This window comes from Pristis pectinata, chromosome 6 (assembly GCF_009764475.1).
Source record: "Pristis pectinata isolate sPriPec2 chromosome 6, sPriPec2.1.pri, whole genome shotgun sequence".
NCBI lineage: Eukaryota > Metazoa > Chordata > Chondrichthyes > Rhinopristiformes > Pristidae > Pristis > Pristis pectinata.
This window is the reverse complement of record NC_067410.1, coordinates 74,201,829-74,226,248: the sequence shown is the minus strand read 5'-3', so window position 1 is coordinate 74,226,248 and position 24,420 is coordinate 74,201,829. Positions and strand designations below refer to the sequence as shown.

Genomic DNA, 24,420 nt, shown 5'->3' with positions numbered 1-24,420 from the left:
ATGAAAGAAAGTTATGACAAAATATTTAGTGCTTTGCTTCATATCCACTTAACAAATTTAAGAAATGCACTGAACTAATCGCTTTTTTCCTATTTTCAGTTGCTCACGCTTCAGTTCCTTCTGCCATGTGATTGCCCATTTTGCAAGCAGTTACTTAACTTTATAGGCAGAGCAAACCTTCCCTATAAAGATAATTGCAATTCACCCAAATGAATATTTCACACATTTTAGTTATCATTAAAAAGACTGTGGTGAAAAATAAAAAAAATATTTAATTGTTTATCTTCATCAGAGGTTCCACTCAAGAAGAGTAAACTGTTCAAATATTATAAACTGATATTTCCAATGTTAGTTTAAAGTTAAAATATTTTGTATCCAATATTATTGTGCAATACTGTTATAATGTCCCAGAAGGATGAATGTGGTTATTGTTCATTGTAGTTCTCATTCAAAGTTACAATTTCAATCATTAGAGTATTAAACAATCTCTCAGAATTATTGAATAACATTAATCCGATAGGCACAAAGAAAACATCAGCACAGTACTAGGGCATTTATTTGCTCAAGCTATTATGTCATATCTCTTTACAATGCTGAAGAAGGCTGCTTAAGCTCATCAAATCAATTCTGGCTCAGAGACTGATCACCTGTCTCCATTACTTTTTCTTGTCACCTATTCTCTCTGCATTCCCATCAGGTACCCCAAGGTTTACTATTCGCCTATGCCAATTGATCTGCCAACCTGCATGGCTTGTTGGTGGGATCTTGTTCTGAGATTCAATAACTATTCTGTAACCTAACTCTATTTGCCCCATGTCCCACGACATCTCTGGTTAATAAAATTCCTATTTAAGATTAATTTTAACAACATTGCAACTTGTGAAAATATAAGCGAATGTTTATATTTTTCTTGGAATTTCATGGAAAAAGTCACTGAGATAGTCTTTGATGGCCTTTAATATAGATGTTAAATATTAGAAAATGCATATGAACAATTATTGCAGTTTGTCGTGATTTAAAGTATTTGATCTTTTCATAGAAGTTACAGTACAGAGAAAGGCCATTAGTGCCATTGTGTTCTGTCAACATGACCTCTTGAACTGGATTTTTTTCAGTACCATAGCCTACTGATTTACTCTACCGTTTCAAAATACATGTATAATTTATTTTAAAATGATGTAATTGACTCCACCTAATCATGTTCTAATAATCTTTTCTTTTGAAAAAAGATTATTCTAACTTCTTCCCTCATTCTTCAAACTGTTATTCAATCCACACACCCACTTGTTATTATTCCACCAGCCATTGAAATGATGGCTTGGATTTTGGCGTGCTTAAAAACAGCAAATCTGACAGTGCTCTCCAGTATTACTCCTGCAGCTGACAGCAACTTTGGATTTTCATGCAGGTATAGCATGTAAGTGGAACTCCCATTCTTGCTGTCAGTGATTCAGCCTATCTTCACACACTATACTGTTTGCTTTTCCAGCAGAAAGCTGAAATAGCTTGAACTGATATGTAGGCTTTTTGAAAAATAGTGTGATTAAATAAATACCTGGAAATCGAAGGGAGGTTTTGTTGGCTTACTAAGTCATAATTTACTGGCTAACAAAGTGGCTCTAAAATAATAATTTTATTGATGTAATATAATGCAATGCTTATGTAGTATTCTGTATAAAGTTTAACATGCTTCCAGTGCAATGATAACTCTTTAATATGATTGGCAATTCAGCCATGACATCACAGCTGCTGGATTCCAGGCATCTCCTTGAATTGACATCTGACACCGTCAGGCATCAAAAAAATGCAAATTCCCACTAGAAAGATCACAAGACTTATGTGGGGAATCTTTTTCTCCCGGGGGGTGGGGGGGGGGGGGGGTAATATCCTGAGTTAATACTCACAGTGACAGATTTTGAGTCAGGCATTCACTCTTTACTCTCTCCAAACCTTAACTATTTGGAAAACTCTATAAGATCTAAGTGGAAGATCTGAGCTTTTCCTCACAACTACAACTCCTGTTTCCTGGTGAATCTTCATTGTACTCTTTCTGTAGCCCTATATTTGACCCAGTGCAGTGTAATGAAATAGAATTAATTCATGACCTCATTGTGAAGGCATCCCAAAGTGGAAATAATCATATGATTGAATTTTGCATTCATTTTGATGGAGGGAAGATTGGTGCAAGACCAGTATTTTAAACTTAAGTAAGGGCAATTATGAGGGAGTGGAAGCAAAGCTAATGAAATGGCACATTGGGTTAAGATGTTTCAGAAAATGCAGAATAAATATGTTTCAATGAAAAGAACATTTCCAAGGGAAGGACCCTCCATATATGATTAGCTACAAAGGTTACAGATAAATGCAGTATCTTAAAATAATTGCACAAAGATATGTGTCAGGTCAAAAGAATGGATAGAATGTAAAAACAGCAAAGAATGCAGAAGGAACGAAGAAATAGAGCACAAGGTAAAGTTAAACAGAAGTATAAAAATAGATAGTAAGAGATTCTAAGGATAGTTAAAAAAAGTACACTTTAGTGCTCCAGAAAGTGAGTCTGGGGAATCAATAATAAAAAGCAGAGACAGAAGATGAATTAAACAGGAAGCTTGTATAAATTTGAATATAGAGGATGCATGTGACATCCCAGAAATAGCTGTAAAATGGGAATTAGATGGGAGGAAGGAACTCAGGAATATTAAAATCTCTAGGGAAATGATACTGAGCTGTGTTTAGATCTGTGCCCCGATGGACTTAGGGTTATAAAAGAAGTAGTCAAGGAAATAGATGATGCATTGGTTTTAACTTTCCAAACTTCCTTAGATTTGGGAATTTTAATTAGATTGGCAGATAGCAAATGTAACTCATTTAATCAAAAAGGGAGGAAGACAGAAAGCAAGAAATCACAGGCCAGTTAGTTTAGCATCTGTCATTGGGGAAAATGTTAGAAGCTATTATTAAAGAAAAAAAATCAGGTGTGGTTAACATGGCTCTGTGAACAGAAAATCATGTTTTACCAAATTATTGGAGTTCCTTGAAGAGGTGACATTTGTTGTGGATGAAGGGGAACATTTTGATACTTAGGTTTGTTAAGGAGCTGCATCAAAGGTTCTTGTGGAAAATAAAAGCTCATGCTGTAAGAAGTAACATGTTGCCATGGAAAGAAGGAAACAGGGAAGAGGCAGAAATAGTTCTTTTCTGGTGGGCAAGATGTAAGGAGTGGAGTGCCATTAGGATTGGTCCTGGGCCTCAACTTTTTACAATTTATATAATTGACTTTGATAAGGCACTAAAGGTATTGTTGCTAAACTTACTGATGACACAAAGATAGGTAGGTAAGTAAGTTGTGAAGAGAACAGAAGGAGACTACAAAGGAACATAGGCAGTTTAAGTGAGTGGGTAAAGATCTGTCAAATGGAGTACAATCTGGGAAAATGTGCAATTGTTCATTTTGGCAGAAAAAATAATAAGGAAGCATATTATCTAAATAGTGAGAGATTGCAAGGCTCTGAAATGCAGAGGGATCTGGGTTTCCTACTGTATGATTGGTAGAAGGCAATTTTGCAGATACAGTAAGTAAAGAAGAAAGTTAACAAAATGTTATTGTTTATTGCTAGGGGAACTGAATACAAAATTAAGGAAGTTATACTTCACTTATATAGGCCATTAGTGAGGCTACATCTGGATTTCAGTATACAGGGTTACTGTATACCGAATTTTAATTGGTATCTTGAATTAAGGATGGATATTAAGCATTGAAAACAGTTCAGAGGAGATTTGCTAGATTCATACCTGGAATGGACAGATTCTCTTGTGAGAAAATGTTGGATAGGCTAGACTTGTATCTGCTGAGGTATAGAAGAACAGGAGAAGACATGTGGGGCCCTGAGGAGCCTTGATAGGGTGGATATGGAAAGGATGTTTCCTCTTGTGGGAGACTCTTGGAATAGCGATCACTATTTAAAAGTAAGTAGTTACCCATGTAGGACAGAGATGAGGTGTTTATTTTCTCTAGGATGGTCACGAGTATTTGGAACTTTCTCCTTTAAAGGCAGATATGGATAAATACTTGATAAGCATGGGATAAAAGGATTCCAGGAACAGGTGGGAATGCAGAATTGAGGTGATACTAGGATCATTCACATTCTCATTGAACGTCAGAGTAGACTTGAGGAGCCAGGCGGCCTACTCCTGCTCTTAATTTGTAAGTTTGTATGTTCTAACAGGCTTCCTATAATAGGACACTCATGGCTCAAAGGAATTCACTAGAGTTTGTGTAATTAATGTATTACAAAAATTAATTCCTTGGTTTTATATTCGATGCTCTGACATATTAAATACAGGAGTTTATTTGCCTTTATAAACAATTTTAATTGTGACTTTCTCACCATTAGACACCTATGTAGCAGTATTTCTATATGATTTTTCATTCCACCACCCTTTTAAGGACTGTACTATTTGGCCTGCAGTTTCATGCATTATTCTTTCTCTAGAGGTGTACTGTTTCACTTTTCTCTGCATTGAAATGTGTCTGTGCTTTATTATCGATTTTCTGAAGTTGTTTAATCCTCCTGACTTTACCTTGGTATCATGAATAAACTTCAATATCATTTTTCTTAAATCTTTGTTCAGCTCATTTATATGAATGGAAAACAGAAGTGATTTTGTTACCCCGTAAGTTCAAACAAAAATAACATCCCTACCTTCTGTTTTCTTGTCCGAACTATCTCTCCATCCTAGTAGCTAATTTCTCTTTATCACTGTGCTCTTGCATTTTCACAACATCTTTTATGTCATAGTTTAGGTAGTTTTTGTTATCAGGGCATTATGGATGGCAGAAGAGATCGTGCAAACCTTGCAAAATCTGACTCAGTTTCATTTGTTCAAATTTCTTTCCATATTACTGACAGCAATAGGATTGCAGCCCATTTTTGAATAAGTAATTAACGTCACAGTCCTGGATATATTCTAAAAGCACCTCACAAGTCTGGCCACAAAGTTTTGCCTCACTTCAACTTTCCTTAGCATAATGAAAATCTAATTTATCTAAATCTGAATATCTGTTTTATTTACTTATCAACACAATTGACAAAGAAATTTGATAATTTGTATGCTAAATTGAAAGACTGTAATGGTGAGTACAAAATTAAAGATAAGTAAACCATTTAAAATAAAAACTTATTTTACAATTATAACATGCAAAGTATGTAAAAAATAAACTACAAAATGAAATATATATAAACTTCATTGATAAAATTATTATTTAGTCATTAGTTTTCAAAGTTATATTCCTGTGACTTCTGTAGTTTTACTTTTATTTATGCAACTCCATCTAATTTTGAAATAGAATAAATGCCTACATTAATGTAAATTTCATGCTAACAATTCCCCTCTTTATCTTTCTTTGACACAGGGTTGACATATATGCTTACATCTTTACGTAGACATATTTTGACTTATTCCAAACAGATACACATTTAAGTTATAAACAGCCATAATGGATATATTAAAAATGTAAAATGATACAATGGCAGAAAATCCTTTTCCTGCATTGTGCAGGCATAGTTCATTGTAATGTTTTTACATAAGAAAATATTATGAAATTTAATGATTGAGACCATATGAGCTTAAGAGAACAAAAATTTTAAATGCCACTGATAAGGAAACTAGGAAACTTCAGTTTGCCAGTAACTCATTTGGATGCACTGGTGCACCATCAGATATGTACGTTCTAAATTTGAAGTAACAAAAGGTCACCAAACAGATTTCAATTCATTTCCCAAATTTACATATAGCTCAAGTCTGTAGAAGTTCTGTTACAAACTGAAGACAAAATAATATGGTATCAGATACTTTTTTTAAAAATCCAAATTTAATTGATAGTTGCCCTTTTTTCAATAAGTGTATATCATGTGAGTTTTATTGTGAAAGCACCCTAAGTAATGTTACCAGCAAAGTAGCTTACTGCTCTACCAGGGTGATCAGAGTAATGCTTGAGATACAGATTCAGGAATAGTTGATCCATTTTATTTACTGAATTTTACGATTGTGATTTATTTTATTGATACAGATTATTTAGGTTTACTGTGGTGATCTTTGTATTATTTTTATATTTTTAAAAAGGTATTTTTGCAGTTATTATCCTAGCTAGGATAATTGGTTTCATGAACTATCACAACAAATATTACAGTTCATGCACATGGAGAAATTAGTGATGATTTTAAGTTTATCTGCTTAGTTACTTTAAGCTGGCTGTATGGCCAAGAAAGAAATTTGTAAACTTATATAAATGCAGAAAATGCTAGAAGAACTCAGCAGGGCAGGCAGCATCTGTGGAAAGAGAAACAGTTAACATTTCAGGTCAAAGACCCTTCATTAGAATTAAATATCATGGGTTTTTGATCTGAAACATTAATTGTTCCTCTTTCCACAAATGCTGCCTGACCTGCAAAGTTTTTTCTGCATTTTCTGTTTTTATTTCAGATTTCCAGAATCTGCAGTCATTTTGATTTTCAAAATTGTAAACTTGTTTGACATCATCAGTCAACATATATTTTAGGTCAATTATAATGTAGAAGAAGTACATAACTGTTCTTTGAAGATTTCCATAGGTTTTTTCTTTGTTGTTATGAAGGTTTGAATATCATTAAGTTAAATGATTAAATTTAATGCTCATCATTTTATCCTTTAATGCTTCAACTTCCAGAAATAAATAGTTGCAGCATGAAGGCTTATACATAGAACTTACTTAAAGTAAATGCAATATTGTGAATTTCCATTTAGAGTGAAATAATTCCAGTCTCCCAATTCACTTAACATTTAAATGAATTTGGAAATACAGCTACAATTGTAATGAAATGTCTATCTGCTATAGTAGAGCTAATCTTCAATTGTAGCTCCTTAAAGAGCAGTGGGTTGCATCTCACAGACGGATGGAAACTGTTGCTTCCATCCTCAAAGCAGATACAGGGAGAAATTTGCTCATGGTCAATAGCGCAATGCAACATAATTGGCTGTCAGTTGCATCTACCTCTGCATAATTGGTTCCACTGATGTCAGAGGCAGTCAGTGGCATAGTTGTAATGTTAACTACCGATCTTGTAGAAAATTCCCCACAACAATTTCCCAATGACTCTGTCAAGAACTTTCTTTTATCCAACATCTGTTGCTGTCAGTTGTGAGCTCAAATAGATTTTAACAGGCAGCAGATGTGATGTTATCAAGCTACACGAGCACCAAACGCATCAAAGAATTCTAATATTCAGCAAATTAGGAAGGAAAAAGCACAAGCTTAAAAATTCATCCAGATTGGTAACACTAAACATGCTATAAACTAGTGACAGCTTTCTGCCCTTCTTCAAAAATTCATTTCCATAGATTTTGGAGACGGAGTAGAATGTAACACTGCTGTTTTATAGCACGTTTAATGCTAATATCTGGAATGAATGTTAAAGCAACAATGACTAAAATAAAAGCTGAATTTTCATAAATAAAATAAATGTCTATTTTACTTTAATATTCATAGTGTTTTGAAATAGTTATCTGAGGCAATAACAATACATAAAATGGATTTCATAATGGTCAGAAAGTGCGATTGTCTGCATCTTCCACCTCCATTGCCCCTCCATCATTGTCCAGCTGGATGGGGTTGCACTCCATTCTTATAGACCATTGATAGTCAGAGATTTGCCAGCAATGCCTCCTTTTCCTGCAACTGCATCACTTCCTTTGCGTTCTCAAAGATGTAACCTTGGCTCCCGCCCTGCTTTCTAATTTGCATGTTGCAACACCATCCTAAGGAACGGCATCAGTTCCATATCCATTCTGATGACACTCTGATTTACCTCACCACCACCACCTCTTCTGATCTTCCATTACCTCTAAGTTGTCAAATGGTTTGTACAACAAATTGGGAGTTAGGAAGTAAATTATAAAAAGGACCTCAAAGATAGGAATCTCAGGATTACCACCAGTACCACATGCTAGTCAGAGCAGAAGTAGAAGGATAAATCAGAACTGGCTGGAGGATTGGTGTAAAGGCAGTGGGGGGGGGGGGATTCAAATTCCTGGGATATTGGAATTGATTGCAGGGAGCTGGGACTAATACAAGCTGAATGGGCTGTATCTGGGCAGGAATGGCACCAATGGTGCTGTTGAGGAAGGTTTAAATTAAAAAGGCGGGGGAATGGGATCTTCTGTGGGCAGACAGAGGAAGGGGTAATTAGGAAAGGGACAAAAGTCCGAAAGGGATAAAGCAAAAGTAGAAAGCATAGAAAACAAGGGAGAAAAGCAAACAGTGCAAACTAATGCCAAGGGGAATAAGAATATTAAAAAAACTAAGCCTATAGGCTTTTTGTCTTATGCATGGAGCATTAAGACAAAAGATGGATGAATTAATCGTGCAAACTGATGTATATGATATACTGAGGCATGACTGCAGGGAGACCAAGGAAGTGAACAGGACGTACTATGGTATTTCGAGGCAAAAAGGGTGAGGTGGTGAGATAGCATTTCTAATTTGGGAGATTAACATGATTGTGAGCAAGAATATTAGCCCAGATGATGTGGAATCTCTATGGGTAAAGCTACGAAGTACCAAAGGGCAGAAAACACTGGTGGGAGTTGTATACATATTTACAAACAGTAATGGTGATGTTGGCGATTGCACTAAACAGGAAATTAGAGGTGTATTTAATAAGGCTACAGATGTAATCATGGGTGACTTTACACATAACCAAATTAGTAATAATACAGTGGAGGTGGAATTACTGGAGTATACATGGAATAATTTTCTGGACCAATGTGTCAAGGAACTAGCTAGAGAACAGGTCATCTTAGAGAGGGTGTTGTGTAATGAGAAAGGATTATTAGCAATCTTCTTGTCTGAAGCCCCTTGTGGAGGAACGATTCTTCCTTGAGATGAAGAGTGATGTAAATAATTTTGAGAGTCAGGTCCTGAATGTAAGTAAAGGAAAATTCAATAGAAATGAGTGAGATTGGCTAAGATATATTGAGAAATGTTACTTATGGGACAAGGTAGTGGATCAGCAATGGCAAACAGTTAGGGAGTGCATGGATGAACCACAATGTACATTCCTGTTTGACCCAAAAGTAAAACAGGAAGGGTGGTTTAACCATAGGTAATGAGGGAATTTAGGGATAGTATTAGATCAAGGAGTCAACATATAATTGGCATGAAAAAGCAGTAAACCTGAGGGCTGGAAACAGTTTGGAACTCAGAAAAGCAGAACCAAGGGATAAATTAAGAGGAGGAATATAGATTTTCCGAACAAGCATGCAGATAACATTAAACTAATGGTAATAGCTTCTACAGATGTGTGAAAAGAAGGAAATTAGTGAAGACCTTACTCTCAGAAACAGATGAGTTAATAAAGGGGAGCAAAGAAATGGCAAACCAATTGAACAAATACTTTGGTTCCTGGCTCCACAAAGGAGGAACATAAATAACCTCCCTGAAATGTCAGTGAACCTAGGGTCTAGTGAAGGAGGAACTGAATGAAATTGGTATTAGTAGGAAATGGTGTTACGGAAATTGATGAGAGTAAAGACTGATAAATCCTCAGTGCCTAAGAGTCTTATATTCACTAGAGTTTAGAAGAATGAGAGGGGACCTCATTGAAACCTAAAATCCTGATGGGACTGGACAGACGAAATTCAGGAAGAGGTTTCTGATGGTGGGGAAATCCTGAACTAGGAGTAAGGATACAGGATTGGCCAATTAAGACTGAGATGACAAGAAATTTCTTCACCCAAAGAGTGTTGAAACTGTAATTCCATACCACAGAAGACAGTTGAGGCCAAATCATTAAATATATTTTAGAAAGAACTAGAGATAGTTCTAATAGCTAAAGAGATCCAGAGATATGGGGAAAACTCAGGAACAGGGTATTGAATTCAGGCGTCATCATAATGAATAGTAAAACAAGCTCAAAGGTTCACCAGACTAATTCCTGAGATGTCCTACACCTATTTTCTAAGTTTCAATATATTTCCGGATGTGCATAAATTTGTTCCAACTAACTGTAGGGAAGACCTTCTTTCTCCTTTCCTGACCCTGTTTCCCATTAATGGATTTCATCACTCTCCCTGGCAACACACTGAATGTGAACCAGAGTGCTTGCTCACAGGGCATCACAGTGGTGCAACTAGTAGGGCAGCTCCCTCACATCTCCAGGAACCTGGGTTCAATCCTGACCTCAGGTGCTGTCTGTGTGGAGTTCACAAGGTATCCCTGTGACAGCATGGGTTTCCTCTGCCTGCTCCAGTTTCCTCACACATCCCAAAAACATGTGGGTTGGTAGCTTAATTGACCACTATAAATTGTCCCTAAAGTGTGGATCAGTGGTGGAATCTAGCGGAGGATTGATGAGAATGCGGGGAGAATAAAATGGGTTAGAGTAGGATTAGTTTGGTAATGGCTGCCTGAAGGTAAGTGCGAATTCAATGGGCAGAAGGACCTGATTCTTCTGCCTTGCATCTCTCTGTGACTCCATGACATTATTTGATCCAGTGTTGAGCTCATATCAGTGTTATCACTAAGACAGTCTCTTTCCACCTCTAACATTGGCTGAACCCATCTGAATCTAAATCCATGCCTTTGTTACCTCTAGTTTTGACCACTCAAGTGTTCTTCTGGCTGATTTCTATTCTATGCAGTTAAAAAAAATCTTTCACTGGCTGGCCTCCCTTGTTCTTCTCTCCACAAGTCTATGGTCACCCAAAAACTCTTTTGTTAGTCTCCTAACATACAAGATGTCCTGCTCATCAAACCCCTGTTTGCTGACCCAAAGTAGCTCCGAGTTAAAAATTATCTTAAAATTAAGATATCTTTATGAGTCACATGTACATTGAAACACACAGTGAAATGTATCTTTTGCGCAGAGTGTTCTGGGGGGCAGCCTGCAAGTGTCGCCACGCTTCTGGCGCCAACATAGCATGCCCACCACTTCCTAACCTGTATGTCTTTGTAATGTGAGAGGAAACCGGAGCACCCAGAGGAAACCCATGCAGACACGGAGAGAATGTACAAACTCCTTACAGACAGCGACAGGAATTGAACCTGGGTTGCTGGCGCTGTAATAGCATCGCACTAACTGCTACGCTACCGTGCCTGCCCATTAATATTATCATCTTTGTTTTCAAATATTTCCATGGCCTCACCTCTCCCTTTCTCTGTAGTCTTGTCAAATTATATAAGCTGTTTAGATAGCTGTACTTCTGGCATCTTGATCATCCTTGAATTTAATCATTCTGCCACTGGTGGTCCTGCCTTCAATTCTCAAGGCCCAAAAGTCTGGAATTCCATTTCTAAATCTAAACTAAGGGTTTGTTCATCTTCCAAAATATCTAAATCTGTGGCTGGATATTGATACTTGTGTTTGATGTTGCTCTGGTGAAGTACCTTGGATGTTTCTCCAATGTTAAAGTGTGTTTTATTTAAATATAAGTTGTTGGTTTTGTTAAATCAAATGTAATAAAGTGTGAGTTTTTCAGTTTATTTTACAGTAAGAGCATTTCACAAGTAATTCACGCTAATTTAAGCCATTCTGTTGGAGAACACTATAAACAGTGGAGGAGCCCAAATCCCTGGAAGCAGATTTGAGATTTCTGCATTAAACTACATATTTGTGAAATTCCCAAAGTGATTGTTGGCTTCATGGAGCAATTAATGGTAAACTCTGATGGTTTTGCTGTCATTACGACTGCAGAATAACCATCCAATAGAACCAAAAATGCAGAGTTGAGCCCATCTGTTGACTGATATGTTTGCAGAGCTTTAGCACTGGTCACCAATGCAAATTCCACTGGTGTTGATTTTTATATGATGCATATACATGGTAATAAATGATTTACAAGTTGCTGCATCTCAAATAGCAATGGGAGCTATTGCATGACATGATGTTATGCTGTTCTGCTGTTGAGTAGCAATAATGGTGCAAAATAATAAACATGCCCAAATGCAACTTATAAATCAAAATTTATAAAACTCAAAATGTTATCCATTCCATTTGGGAATGGATTGGGATTCACTGTGCACAAGCACACTTCTGTTACTGGCATTAGTCATCATGCACACCATATTAGCATTTGCACAACTAACTTCTGGCAGAAGTATGCAGAGCAGATAGATGATACTAATCAGTATGCAATGTGATTTGACATTTGTATTGCCACTTTGGTACTCAATGCTCCAGCTGACACTTTTTCTTCATATTGCATGGCTGATATGCATTAAGCTTCAGGATAGACTCCCACTCCACCTCCACTTAACCAATTATCAACAGCTTAAGAGGGTAGCTGTTAGTTGGTCTCTTCTGTTGGTTGCTAAAAATATTTTTGTGTTTGGTACAATTGTTCCAGGTATTAAAAGTCCAAACCGACAGGCCTTTTTCCCGGCTTCATACATTTTCCACAAGTGAATTGCTGCCAGACATGGGTGCATTAGTAAGCATTCCCCTAGAACACAGCAGGACTGGAAAAGTAAACTGAAGGCATGCACAGTAGAATAGGCTGCTGAAGCATGAAGGAGAAGTAAGGAGTAAGGGAGACGTAACTTCATTTTGGATCAAGGTTGCAAAGGGATTTGTAGTTGAGTGGTCCTGACAAATGTTGGTAGATATGTGCTGGGGCTATAATAAGATAAGATATTTATTTATTAGTCACATGTACGTCGAAACACACAGTGAAATGCATCTTTTTGCGTTACTGAGAATGTGCTGGGGGCAGCCCATTTAAGCTAACAGTCAACTTATGAAAACATGGAATTTTAAGATACAATAACTGATTTTGACCATGAGTGTGAAGTTATTGATTGCCTTCTGCCTCTGTTTCCAGGGGTTTGTTTACTGCTATTGACTTCTTTCACCGTCTGCAGCTATTTGAATGTATACCTTGCCGATCCAGAACAACTTTCCTACTTTCTTTCTTCACCAAGGTCCCTATTTGCAAAACCATGTACCTGTTCTCCTCCTCATTGTAAATTTCTTCATGGTTTCACAGGCCAAATTTGCTTCCTGCATGTCCACCACTATCTACTCCAGTTATGGTTCAAATCTCCACTAAAGAGTAAAGGCTAGCTTTACATAATGCATGCTAGCTTTAACTAGTGTCGGTAAATATTGGTATTGGGCTCTCTGTAGAGGCATGAAGTTAATGAGCACTGCAGCAATCATTAAAAGCACAGGGAACACAAGGTTGGTGTGCTGCCAGCATTACTGTCAACAAGCACGGCTCAATTGCCCAACCCCTTTCCCGCATCCATTTGGGTGTGTGAGGTGGGGGGTGGGGGGGGCTCTATATCAAATTCATCCCCCAGGCTCTGTTAGCCAGAATAATGAACTTTTTTTTTGCATTTAATGATTTGTCATGTTCCTATTTTCTATGTCAAAGATCTTTGCAATTCATCTTATGTTAAAATAACTATGATTCTTTTCTCATTAATATACCTGAATAATATACATAATGGATTTTTGTGATTTCAGTCAGCATGTGACAGAATCATATCATAAAAATTGTTAGCTTTACCAAAAAATCTTTGGTTCAATTGCTGTAAAATTGAAAACCAATGCAGCCTTTAGACTATTCAGTAAGTTTTAGTTTTGTTCACACTCATTATAAATTTCACTATGAATTTATGAATTCATCTGACTGCTTAATACCAAGATAAATGAGCTTTTGTTGTTTTAACTTTCTTCCCAGTGAACATTAGTCTATGAAATAAAATTGTGCTTTTTTAGTAATCTCATCTGAGAAGGGTCAGGGGCCAAAAATGTTGGGAAGGTTCTTTCTTGGATAGAAACAGTAAAGACAGCACTGTCAATTGAATGCTTATGGACTACACTATGATCTTTGGAAGAATCAAAGCTGAAAATATTCAATTCTCTACTAAATTCATTTTTTACACTTGGGCATACAGTGAATCATCCCTTTACTGATGGAAACATCCTGGTACCAACAAGCTGGGGGTGGATGCCCTAGACTAGTCCTGCTTTCATTCAGTACTTGCAGTATGATTTGGTGCAGACTAGTTCTGCCCTTCCTGTAACTCCATGCTTTAAGTGAGAAGGTCACATTGAAATACCTTAACTGACACTCCATAGCTCCAGGCTACTTTCTTTTTCTTGTTCTCAAAGAACCATGCAGAAATTACTAAAATCTAATTATTTTGCTGTTAATCAACTGCAGGTTGATTCCTGGAGCATTCTTATCAACATTAAACCACTTGGGGCAGAAAACATTACTCAATAGACATTTAAGGGTTTATCACAAAAAGTTCTGAAAAAATTGATTTTCTGTATTTTTATGCTAAAATATTATTGGAAATCAATGCAAGCTGTTAATTAATTCTGTATCACCATCCATCTAAAATGGCTATCGTTGGTAGATGGGTAAATTGTGATAAAACTGCATTGACAAGACCACTTACTAAGAACCCACATTTAATCCTAATAATTTTCAGGATCAGATTGGATAATGTTCTGCTTGAAAACTTGGAAATAAATGTGCAAAATAATCTTTCAGTTGTTTACCTCAGACAAAAATCTTGTGAACAACTGAAAGGGTCAGTTTCTAAAATTGTTTAACACATTAAACAAAAACAAAAGCCATTCAGTTCAGAAATTATTTTCAGTGCATTTTTCCATCAATGCTAACTTTTTTTATTCTCTTCCTGAAATCTTATTATAATTCCACGGACACTAGTCACTCTGTAACACCTCATCTAATGCTCTGTGCATATGAGCTTAGACTGTGAATGTTAATAATGATCTGTCTTTTAGTACGTTTACAGCTGTGTTGTACCCTATACTTAACAATACAACCAAAGGTAAAAATTTTCCATTAGTAATCAATGATTGGTTGGTTACAAGATAACTGACACATATCCTGCACTGTCCCCACTTTCTTGTCCAGTTCAGTGACACAGAGAACAAATATATTGCACAGTTGCCCTGCTGAGGTCAGACTATGGGACAATCAAAGATTAAGCATGAGATATTACTGACCACACTTCTAAGTTTGAGAATGGCTCATTGAACAACTGAGCCTGTTGGGGCAATAAAGCATCAGGAGAACCAGCTGAGACTTTGCAATAATAATGCTGTCATTATTCTCTGAAATTGATACCAATATCTGCATTACATTATAGATGCACAGACATCCAAAGGAGATTGTCATTGATTCAGTCCTCCTCCACAGGTTGTGCTGTTTTCAGCTTGCAACAGAGTCAAAGGAAATCAGTTTAATTGATGGAAACTTATGAACGAGCCTTGCTTTAAAATACTGTCAATTGGTGCATGATGTCTAATTGACTGTACTAAGCTATAATTATTGTTTAGCAAACCTCCTACCCTTACAAATTGATTTTATGAATGTAGATTGTCATACCCTCACATAAATGTTTCAAAATATAATTGAGTTTAAAATAATAAGCTAAATAAATATTGTTTATAAGAACATTTATTAAAAATAAATACAATGCTAGTTAGACCACAGCATGAGTATTGCATATTGTTTTGGTCAACATATGCAGGAAAGATGCCATTGCACTGATAGAGGTGTGGAGGAAACTTTGTGAAGGAAGTCTTGTTGGGGCTGGGAATTTTTTGCAATGTGGAAAGATTGGATAAGCTAGGTTTTTTTCTTTGGAAGTGAGGAGCCTGAGAGGAGACTTAATTAAAGTGCATAAAATTATGAAGGGTCCAGGTAGGATAAATAAGAAGGATCTATTTCCCTTAGCTGTAAGATAAAAGAAATAATGGGTATAAATTTAAAGTAATTGGTAGTAAGGTTGGGCGGAGATAATGAAAACTTTTACCAAGAATGTTTTAGAGGTCTGTAACTCACCACTGCCTGAGGAAGCAGAAGCACACATCACATTTAAACAGATCTTGAATGTATAGTTGAGAAGTTCTGACCTACAAGTTTTGGAAATAAGATGAGCTTGGATGGCTCTTTCTCAATGCAGATATCATGGGGTGAAAGTCCTCCATATGTGATGTACATTTTCTATAATTTTATGGTACTTTACAATACCATAATCGTATGCATATTAACCTTACTTAGCTCACAGTAAAATGTTTCAAGTGTTAATTAAAAACCATGCTTTTTCTTATTTGTAAAAGTTTTTAAATATGGTTGCCAATTCGTCTGGCTTGATGAGATCACATCTGCTGGATGACAGTGATCTGTTGAACTGATGCCTGACTACCACTGGCATCAGAAATGAGGGTAGTCCATGCCTCAAGGGTTGTTAGATCTTTGGTCATCATAGCAAGGTCATCAGAGTTGTCGTGTCACTGTTCTGCAGAAGCATCAGGCTGTCCTGGTGCAGGATTCACAAAAGGCTAATATGCAGGTACAGCAAGTAATTAGGAAAGCTAAAAGAATGTTACTGCTTATTTCTAGGGGAATTAAATGATTATGCCTATTATATAGGGCAATGGTGAGACTAGATCTGAAGTACTGTGTGGAGGATGGATCTCTTTAATGAAACAATGATGTTAATGCATTGAAAGCAGTTCAGAAATGGTTTACTTGACTAATACCTGGAATGGGCTGTTTATCTTATGAAAAAAGGTTGGACAGGGTAAACTTGTATCCACTGGAGCATAGAAGGATGAGAGGGAACTCAAATGAAACTTATAAGATCTTGAGGAGTTTTGATGGTGTGGATGTGGAGAGGATGGTTCTCCTTCTGGCAGACTCCAGAACTGAGGTCACTATTTAAAAATATGTGGTCACTCATTTAAGACAGTGATGAAACAAATTTGTTTTTCTCTGAGAGGCTCACGAGTCTTTGAAACTCTCTTCCTCAAAGGGTATTGGAAGCAGTGTCGATGAATGCTTTTTAAAGAAGAGGTAGATAAATATTTGGTAAAGAAGGATATGAATGGTTACTGTGAGTGGACAGGAATGTAGAATTGAAGTTACAGTGAAATCAGCCATGGTATTAAATGGCAGATCAAGGTTGAGGGCTGAGTGGCCTACTCCTGAGTATAATTCAGATGCTGGGAAGCCTTATGCTTGCTATAAACTCTCGGCCATTAAACTTTAAGGGTACAAGTAAGCTTTGGGGAATTTGATTCCTTTCAGGAATAAAATTCTCATTCAGGTATGGAGTGTCTACATATAAAATCACCTTTCATTGACTGCTGTGTGGGTATCTAAAATCCAAATGTGACACTTAAAATACACAATCTCACTCTGAGCATCAAAGTTTCCAATTTTATCTGTTTAATCCTCAGCAAACTAAATGTGGTTAATCCTCTATCAAAACTGTGCCTGGAGGGAACTGTAAAATTTAGAAGTTCAATCAATTTTGTGTAAATATATGATTTTGTTCGGCATTCCTTTTCACATTTGGTCAACTGAATGATCTCGAGTATGATGTGATGACTGAACAGCATTTTAAGTAACAGAATCTGGAGTTAGTAGAAAGGCAACATTACTTTGTTTTGCCTAACTTCAAATTAGGAACCAGACAAACGAGTAAAATTGAATATGTTGATTTACAAATGCAATTCAAATGCTCAGGAAACAAAGTTGGTTATTTACACTGCAGGAATGGAAATAACAGACTCACAAATGGAGGCTGTGTTGCAAAATTTCGACAGAACCTATTTTCCTTGCAGGTTTTCCCTTTATTAAAACTGCCAGAGAACAATTAGCACTTAATAAATTACATTGATGGACATTTAGGGTCATACACTGATGTTTTCTGAGAAACAGGAAACTTTAAAATATTTAATCCTTTCTCTGGCATTCATCCAAACATATTAAGATTTTGCCTCTGGGTAGATTTATACAATTGAAAGAATACCATGACGCCTTAAGTTATAGAAATATTAAGTAGAGTGTGTATCAAGTTCCTCTTGAGAAAAAGTAGCATTGTCCCTTCATAACGAAAAAAACATTGCCAATTAAAATTATTTTTGTGAGGATTTCACCTTTTCACTGTTACTTGATCTCAAAATTAGTCCAGAGATGTAAATTGTCTTTGACAAGAAATTGCTCTTCAATAGAGTATCCTATACCTGGTTATAATCTGGGACCAAATTTATTTTGGATTGCTGCTTTTTGTACTTGAGGAAGATGATATTGCACAAATTTAAGTAAAAGTAATACTTTATAACCTTACAAAAATCAAATGTGTAATTTGCAGTAACAGACATTACTTTTTTCCTTTTTGTGCCATATATCTGAAACAAAGAGTATTCTTAATAAATTAAAACTATATATGACCATTTTAAAGTTAGTAAATTAAATGACAGAAATTGTTCTCGACTGCAATTCAAATACATCATCCAGTAATCTTTATTAAATTATAGCTGGAAAATATAGAACATTAATCTGCTTGAAGTGGAGATCCTGTCTTAGCTATGGTCAGCTGAGGATGGCGGATAGGTTGGGAGCTGAGTTGGGTGTTTAAGAGTTCTGCTGTGGAGAAGTCAAATAGATAAGATTGGTGGGGCAGTTTGCTTGTTCTTGTCCTTCCCTTGTGTTTGTGTCTACTGCTTGCTCCTACATCCTGGCACAGTGACTTGGATGCTTGTCTTAATCAATGGTAACCAGTATCATTTTTCTGCATGTTCCACACGAGGATATGTGAAAATTCATGTATGAACAAAATTCATTCTTTTTATATTGATGCAAATTTGATCTCTCTCTATAGAACTGAGGCAGACTTTTACCTGCTGCCCTGAACCCACATAGTCATGGCCCATTTTTATGGGTCAGAGTAATTGTCTTTCAGTGATGGGCTCCTGACAGCATCAATGCGAGGAAGGGGAGGCCCAAAAGTGGCCAAGGAAAACTCAGGCAATGCTGACGTGGGATCACTGCTCCATCGCCAGAACAGCGAAACCATTTGAAAGGTGTTAGAAGGATCTGAAGACTGCAGTAACCCTCTAGATTAGCTTCACCAGGTAGGGAGGAGACTGTGCTGTGGCAGGATAGGAATTTACAACTGGACCTGCTCCCTTTGTTGGGAAATATTTGCTCTCAAGACCAGTATCCTGGGGGTAGGCACCCTGGCTTTTTATGGTGTTGGTGGGAAGCACTAAATTGGAGGAGATTACATCTGGAACTCTTCATTGGTTCCAATGTCAAATGAGCAGGGAAATAGCAGCCAGTGGGGGCCTTGATGGTGGTTGGCAGGGAAGGGAAAGTCCTGGTTGTAGCAGAGAGGCAGTATTAAGCTTTACAGGCTGATTTGAAGTTGTAGAATGGGGGTTATTCTGGACCAGAGTGTTGGGTGTATCCTAGTCCCGAAATAAATTAGTTGTTCTTCCACTTCTTGCTGAACCAGGATCTCATTAACTTTATGTTTTAAATTAACAGAATTTGTTCCACTCCTTAGGGGTTTATTCCAGAGGTCTGCAGTCTTAATTGTAACGAAATGATGCCACGAAGATGCTTACCTTGCAGTTTGTTCAATTTATAAATCATCTCTCCCTATTCTTCCCAGCCATTGACCTGAAAGTTAAACATAGAATGGAAAACATACCTTTGTGTTACTGTAGTTCACTCTTTAATTTTTATATGTGCTCCTATTGTTCATGGTGCTCAGTGAGATTGTGATATTTTACTTTTGGGAGCCCCCAGTGCACCATGATCGGTTCAAAGACCACTGAAAATACCATTCAAGCAATATTAAAAAAATTGCACTTAAAAACAAAAAATGGTCTTGGTATATTAGTAATGGTGTAATTTTGCATCTCTGCAGGTAATGGGACTCTTGGCAAATCCTGGTGGTGTTCCACATCAACCACAAACTGATTATGCCCTATCACCACTAACTGGAGGTCTGGAACCATCTACTTCTGTTTCTGCCAGCTGTAGTCAGCGGCTAGACCCAATGAAACCTCTTGACAGCTTGCCCACCTCCCAGTCATACTGCCCATCAACTTACAGCTCCTCAGGTTACAGCATGGATCCAGTGGCAGGATACCAGTATGGACAATATGGGCAAAGTAAGTGCCATGTAAATCTAAGCAATACGTTTAGCTATAAAAATGCATACCCGCCTCATCCTTCATCGATTTGTATCAAAATGTGTGACTCAGTATACAAACTTTGATTGTGAATGTGAAATTCATTACGACTTTATTAATCTTGTGTAAAATAAATAATTACAAAATATATTGCTCCTTTAGTTTGGTTTGGCACTTAGTGCAACATTCCAGCCAAATGCACAAGCAGAGCATACAAAATTTAATAAAAAGAAAAATGTACATTTGGTCAACATTTATTTGATTCAGAGGAACTATGATGAGGAGAGGGTCTATTATTAACTTAAAGACTTTACAGGATTAATGTTATATTTCATTTGAGGAACAAAAGAAGGAGTGACATTTTGCTATACTGTGTAGTTCTGGTATCTGAAAATGCAATGTCTTGCCCTGTATTTGGACAGCAGTCTACACGTTGGATGTTACCACAGTCTGGCGAGGCTACAATCAGCATTTTTTCCCTTCAAGTTCAATTAGACTGCCAAAAATCTGTTACCATGAAAATATTTAATCTCATGGCTGTAAACATCTGTCTTAAAAGCAAGCAGCCAGATGATACTTTATTTCTTATATTAGCTGAGCTGTAGTTTTAATTAATGAATAAAGAACACTAACTGTTTAGTTATCTATAAGCTGCCCTATTATAATTTTAATACAAGTTTCTTTTAAACAAATGTTTGCATTGAGCTATACTAACTAAAGCTTTAGCAACACCTCCCTTATAATTCTTTATAAGTGACACAGTATCTGTTTTTAGTTGGCATACAATCCAAAATTTCAATCCATTATTTTTAAATGTTAATTTTCACTGCATTAGAAGTTTCTTGAATTGCATCATATTTTACTTCAGAAACACCAGTTTTATTCAGCATTATTAGAGGAATTGAAATCTCTCTACACTGTCTACACTTTTATCACACTAGTTAAAAGCATTAAGTCAAATTCTGTGTATGATATTTGAACAGTTGTTAAATGAATTAAACAGACAGACCTACAAATCCATCAAAAGAGAATGCATGAAAAGAGGACGCATATTATTCTATGTACACAGTGGAATGCCAAACTTTTTAGTGCACACTATTATTTTTGTACTTCTAAAGACTTAAAGATGCTGCAATTGAAATATTAACATTAATCGGTAAATCTTTCCTCTTAAGGCTCCCTTTCTCCACAAGTATAAAGCTAAACAAATCTGTGGTTACAATTAGTGTTACTGTTCAATAAAAAGAAAGATAGCACAAATGGAATGAAACTTAATTTTGGCAAGATGAGTTTTTGTCATAAGGGATCACTGGAAAGTCAATAAATTGAGTTAGATCATCTGATAACGGGTACAAAATATCCCGAAAAAGCATTGCCACGCACTTAAAAACTTCTGCCTATTTCTAACAAAATCATTTTGTTGAAGGGCTGAGTTAAAGCACTCTATATAATTATCTTCAGTGCTGTCAGCAGCATCTTGATGTGATTAATTGCCAGGACCTAATATATGCTTGCCATTTATGTAGAACCTAAGGCCAAGGTCTGTCAAAAAATAAAGCAGCCACTGGAATGTCACTATTAAAAACACATGTTCTGAGAAAGGCCAAATCAGGCATCATCTTGGACAATATTCCTGGATCCGTGTGGTACTGTCAAACTTGTCCTAATATAAACAAAGTAACCCTCGTAGTTTTGGCAGGTCATGATTAGCCCTGACAACATTGTACCTGCATTTGACGTGGCCCCTTGCAACGATGTTGTCACAAGAAGCATTCCTAAGTTTCTTTTACTTCCATTACAGGTGCCTTTCATTATCTGAAGCCAGATATAGCATGAGTGAAAAAGTCCATAAAAGTTGAAACGACCCTTGTTCTGGACCCACAAACATAATGGGACCATGGTGCCCACAACGGTTGGATCTATTCCCCAGAAACAAACCAACTTTTGTCTTTCTCTGATAATGGTTTTCATTTGTGATCATAGGATGAGCCCCATGTTCTAAGTTTTGGTTTAAATAGTACTTCTGTTGCCTTGGATTTGACTCTTCTGTTTAGAGATGAAGATAGAGAAAATTCATTCCCAATAGTCACCCATAATTAAAGATTTGCAGCAAGCATTCAGTAAATGTCACCAATTATGGCATTCCTCAGGCATTAATTACTCATGTATAACTTCATAAGGAATACAATGAAAAACTGATTTGGAAACTTTACGAGTATTTACAATTTAAGTTAGTCTTCAAATGGTCTGCTCTCACAAACGGAAACAATTACACTTCAAAATGTCTTGTCCATTAAATTATGACTGACCTGTGGAGTATCTTGTGATGTTTTACTTGGCTTTCAGATCTTGGCTGAGGTATCATAACCCTGCATGACAACTATCTGTTGCTTTATTTCCCATTTACAAGTTACCAAAGCATCAAACGATATCCATTTAGTCACCAATGACTCATTGATTCCCAACAAATTTTGACACCCTGTGTGGCTTGGTCCCAAAATGAACATTGAAGGTAGGCTTCAATGATCACTGAAGGGTTGTTTTCTCATGTCAATAGATATAACAATTACAGCTGTGATATTTGAAGTAGTGTCAATAATTTAAACTGCATTTTCATTTCAATTTTTAATATGTAAATGTTTATCACAAGAACCCTCATCTCTGAGTCTGCTAATGAATGCATAAAATTACCCAAATAAAGGACCAAGTAATAGGGTGGAAGGATGCCTGCTAGTCAGAAATAAATGGAGCTGTTTAAAGTTCTATAATTAGGTATACTATCAACATGCATTCAATGCAAAAAAAAACAAAAGCAACAAACTAACTCCAGCTTTAGTGATGAAACTGCAATGTGCAATATTATGTACTTCTATATCTACCATGGTATTTCTTGAAAGTATTGTACTGTATTCTATATTTTCTTGATATCCTTGTAATTTAATTGGTTGGCTATATGAAATGTTTACTGACAGGTGTTTTGGGCATTGTTAACAATATACAAGATCTAAACAATATACATTCCATTGATATTGTACATAAAATTCTTCACATAAAAATCTGATGTGTAGAAAAAGTGTGTAAGTTTATATCACAGACTGAAAACCATATCTTATTTTAGTAAGGCTAGAGGAAAGGTATGTATAGGTAGCAGGAATTTCAGAAATTGTTTATAATGGACTGTTACTGTCTTTCTGCAAAATGCCTACAACCTAGTGGCAATTTGGATATTGTCATACTTTCACAAGTATGGTTTCAGAATCATACAGCAAGTTTGATAGCTGGATGTTTATATATGCATAGGAGTTTGTGGAAACATTTACCATGACTTTGTCCATAAACTTAATTATGATCATTATATCAACCTGTTAAGTTGTTGCATTGCAACATAGACTTTCCTAGAGAGGTTATTATTTATTCCTATATATTCAACTATTTTAGAAATTAGCATGTATCTCATGATGTGTACATTTTTGCTTAGAATGTAGAAACAAATTAGATAATTACTGCCATTAAGTACAATGATTAGGTGATGTGACCTCTTCTGTCACATACTGGTTTTAAAGGGTGATGAAACTGAATGGAACTGAATGTTTTGTAGTATCTGCCATCCATCCTTCTGTTTGTCATTTGACTGCAAAATACAGCCTTGATGTAAAGATTCTCTTTCCTGTACAAACACAGTGAATATTTACTATTTATAATAAAAAAATAAACAGCTAAGGAAATCAATCAAATGAATACGAGTCCCATTTATGATGTATGGCTTTCAATTAGCAATTTTCCTACCTGAACCTCAGAAAGCAGCGAAACATGAAATGTCAGCACTTCTACAACACTGCCTTCACTATAATCTGACCTCTGTTGGAGCAGGAACTGCAAGCTTAGCACATTGCTGGTGTCTATCAAGGTAGTCATGGCTTCTATACTCTGGAGCTGAAGATATCTGTAGTATCTCAGAGTGTGTGTTCACTATTACATAAGGATCACTGTCACTAGTGATAATTGGTCACTATTTATCAGCACAGGTGAATGGGTAGCTCGGGCTCTTCATTCCAACTATACTTAGTAATAGGCTTCCTTTGGGTTTCTACACTTTTAAGTGCAGTAATTAAAGAACCTAAACTTAATAATTTCCTTTGCTGGGGATTTGGACCCCATGCAAGTAGGGAAAACATTGCATTGTCTCCTTAACAAGACTGAAACACAGAGGGAGTTAAGTTAGGTTCAGTCTAAAATAAATTTTGTGTTATGCACACAGATTTGTAGTGCAGGCTGCATGAGGTGTCATATTCATAAGGGCAATAATGCATAGGCAGCAAATACAAGCTAAAAATATATAGATAAAGCAAACAATAGCATTAATCAACTTGTGCAATACTGATTTCACACCAGCACAGTTATTTTAGAG

At 36.4% G+C, this 24,420-nt stretch overlaps 1 protein-coding gene across 1 annotated transcript in view; it reads left to right on the top strand.

The window, feature by feature from the left end:
• The window catches only part of pax3b (paired box 3b), an 84,925-nt gene extending 62,405 nt beyond the window's left edge, over positions 1 to 22,520 (top strand). Inside the window, exons 8-9 of the mRNA XM_052017490.1 lie at positions 19,745 to 19,991; positions 21,814 to 22,520. Coding sequence (XP_051873450.1) covers positions 19,745 to 19,991; positions 21,814 to 21,848 — 282 coding nt within the window. The 3' untranslated portion in view covers positions 21,849 to 22,520. The remainder of the gene's footprint in view (positions 1 to 19,744; positions 19,992 to 21,813) is intronic.
• Positions 22,521 to 24,420: the final 1,900 nt, after the last annotated feature.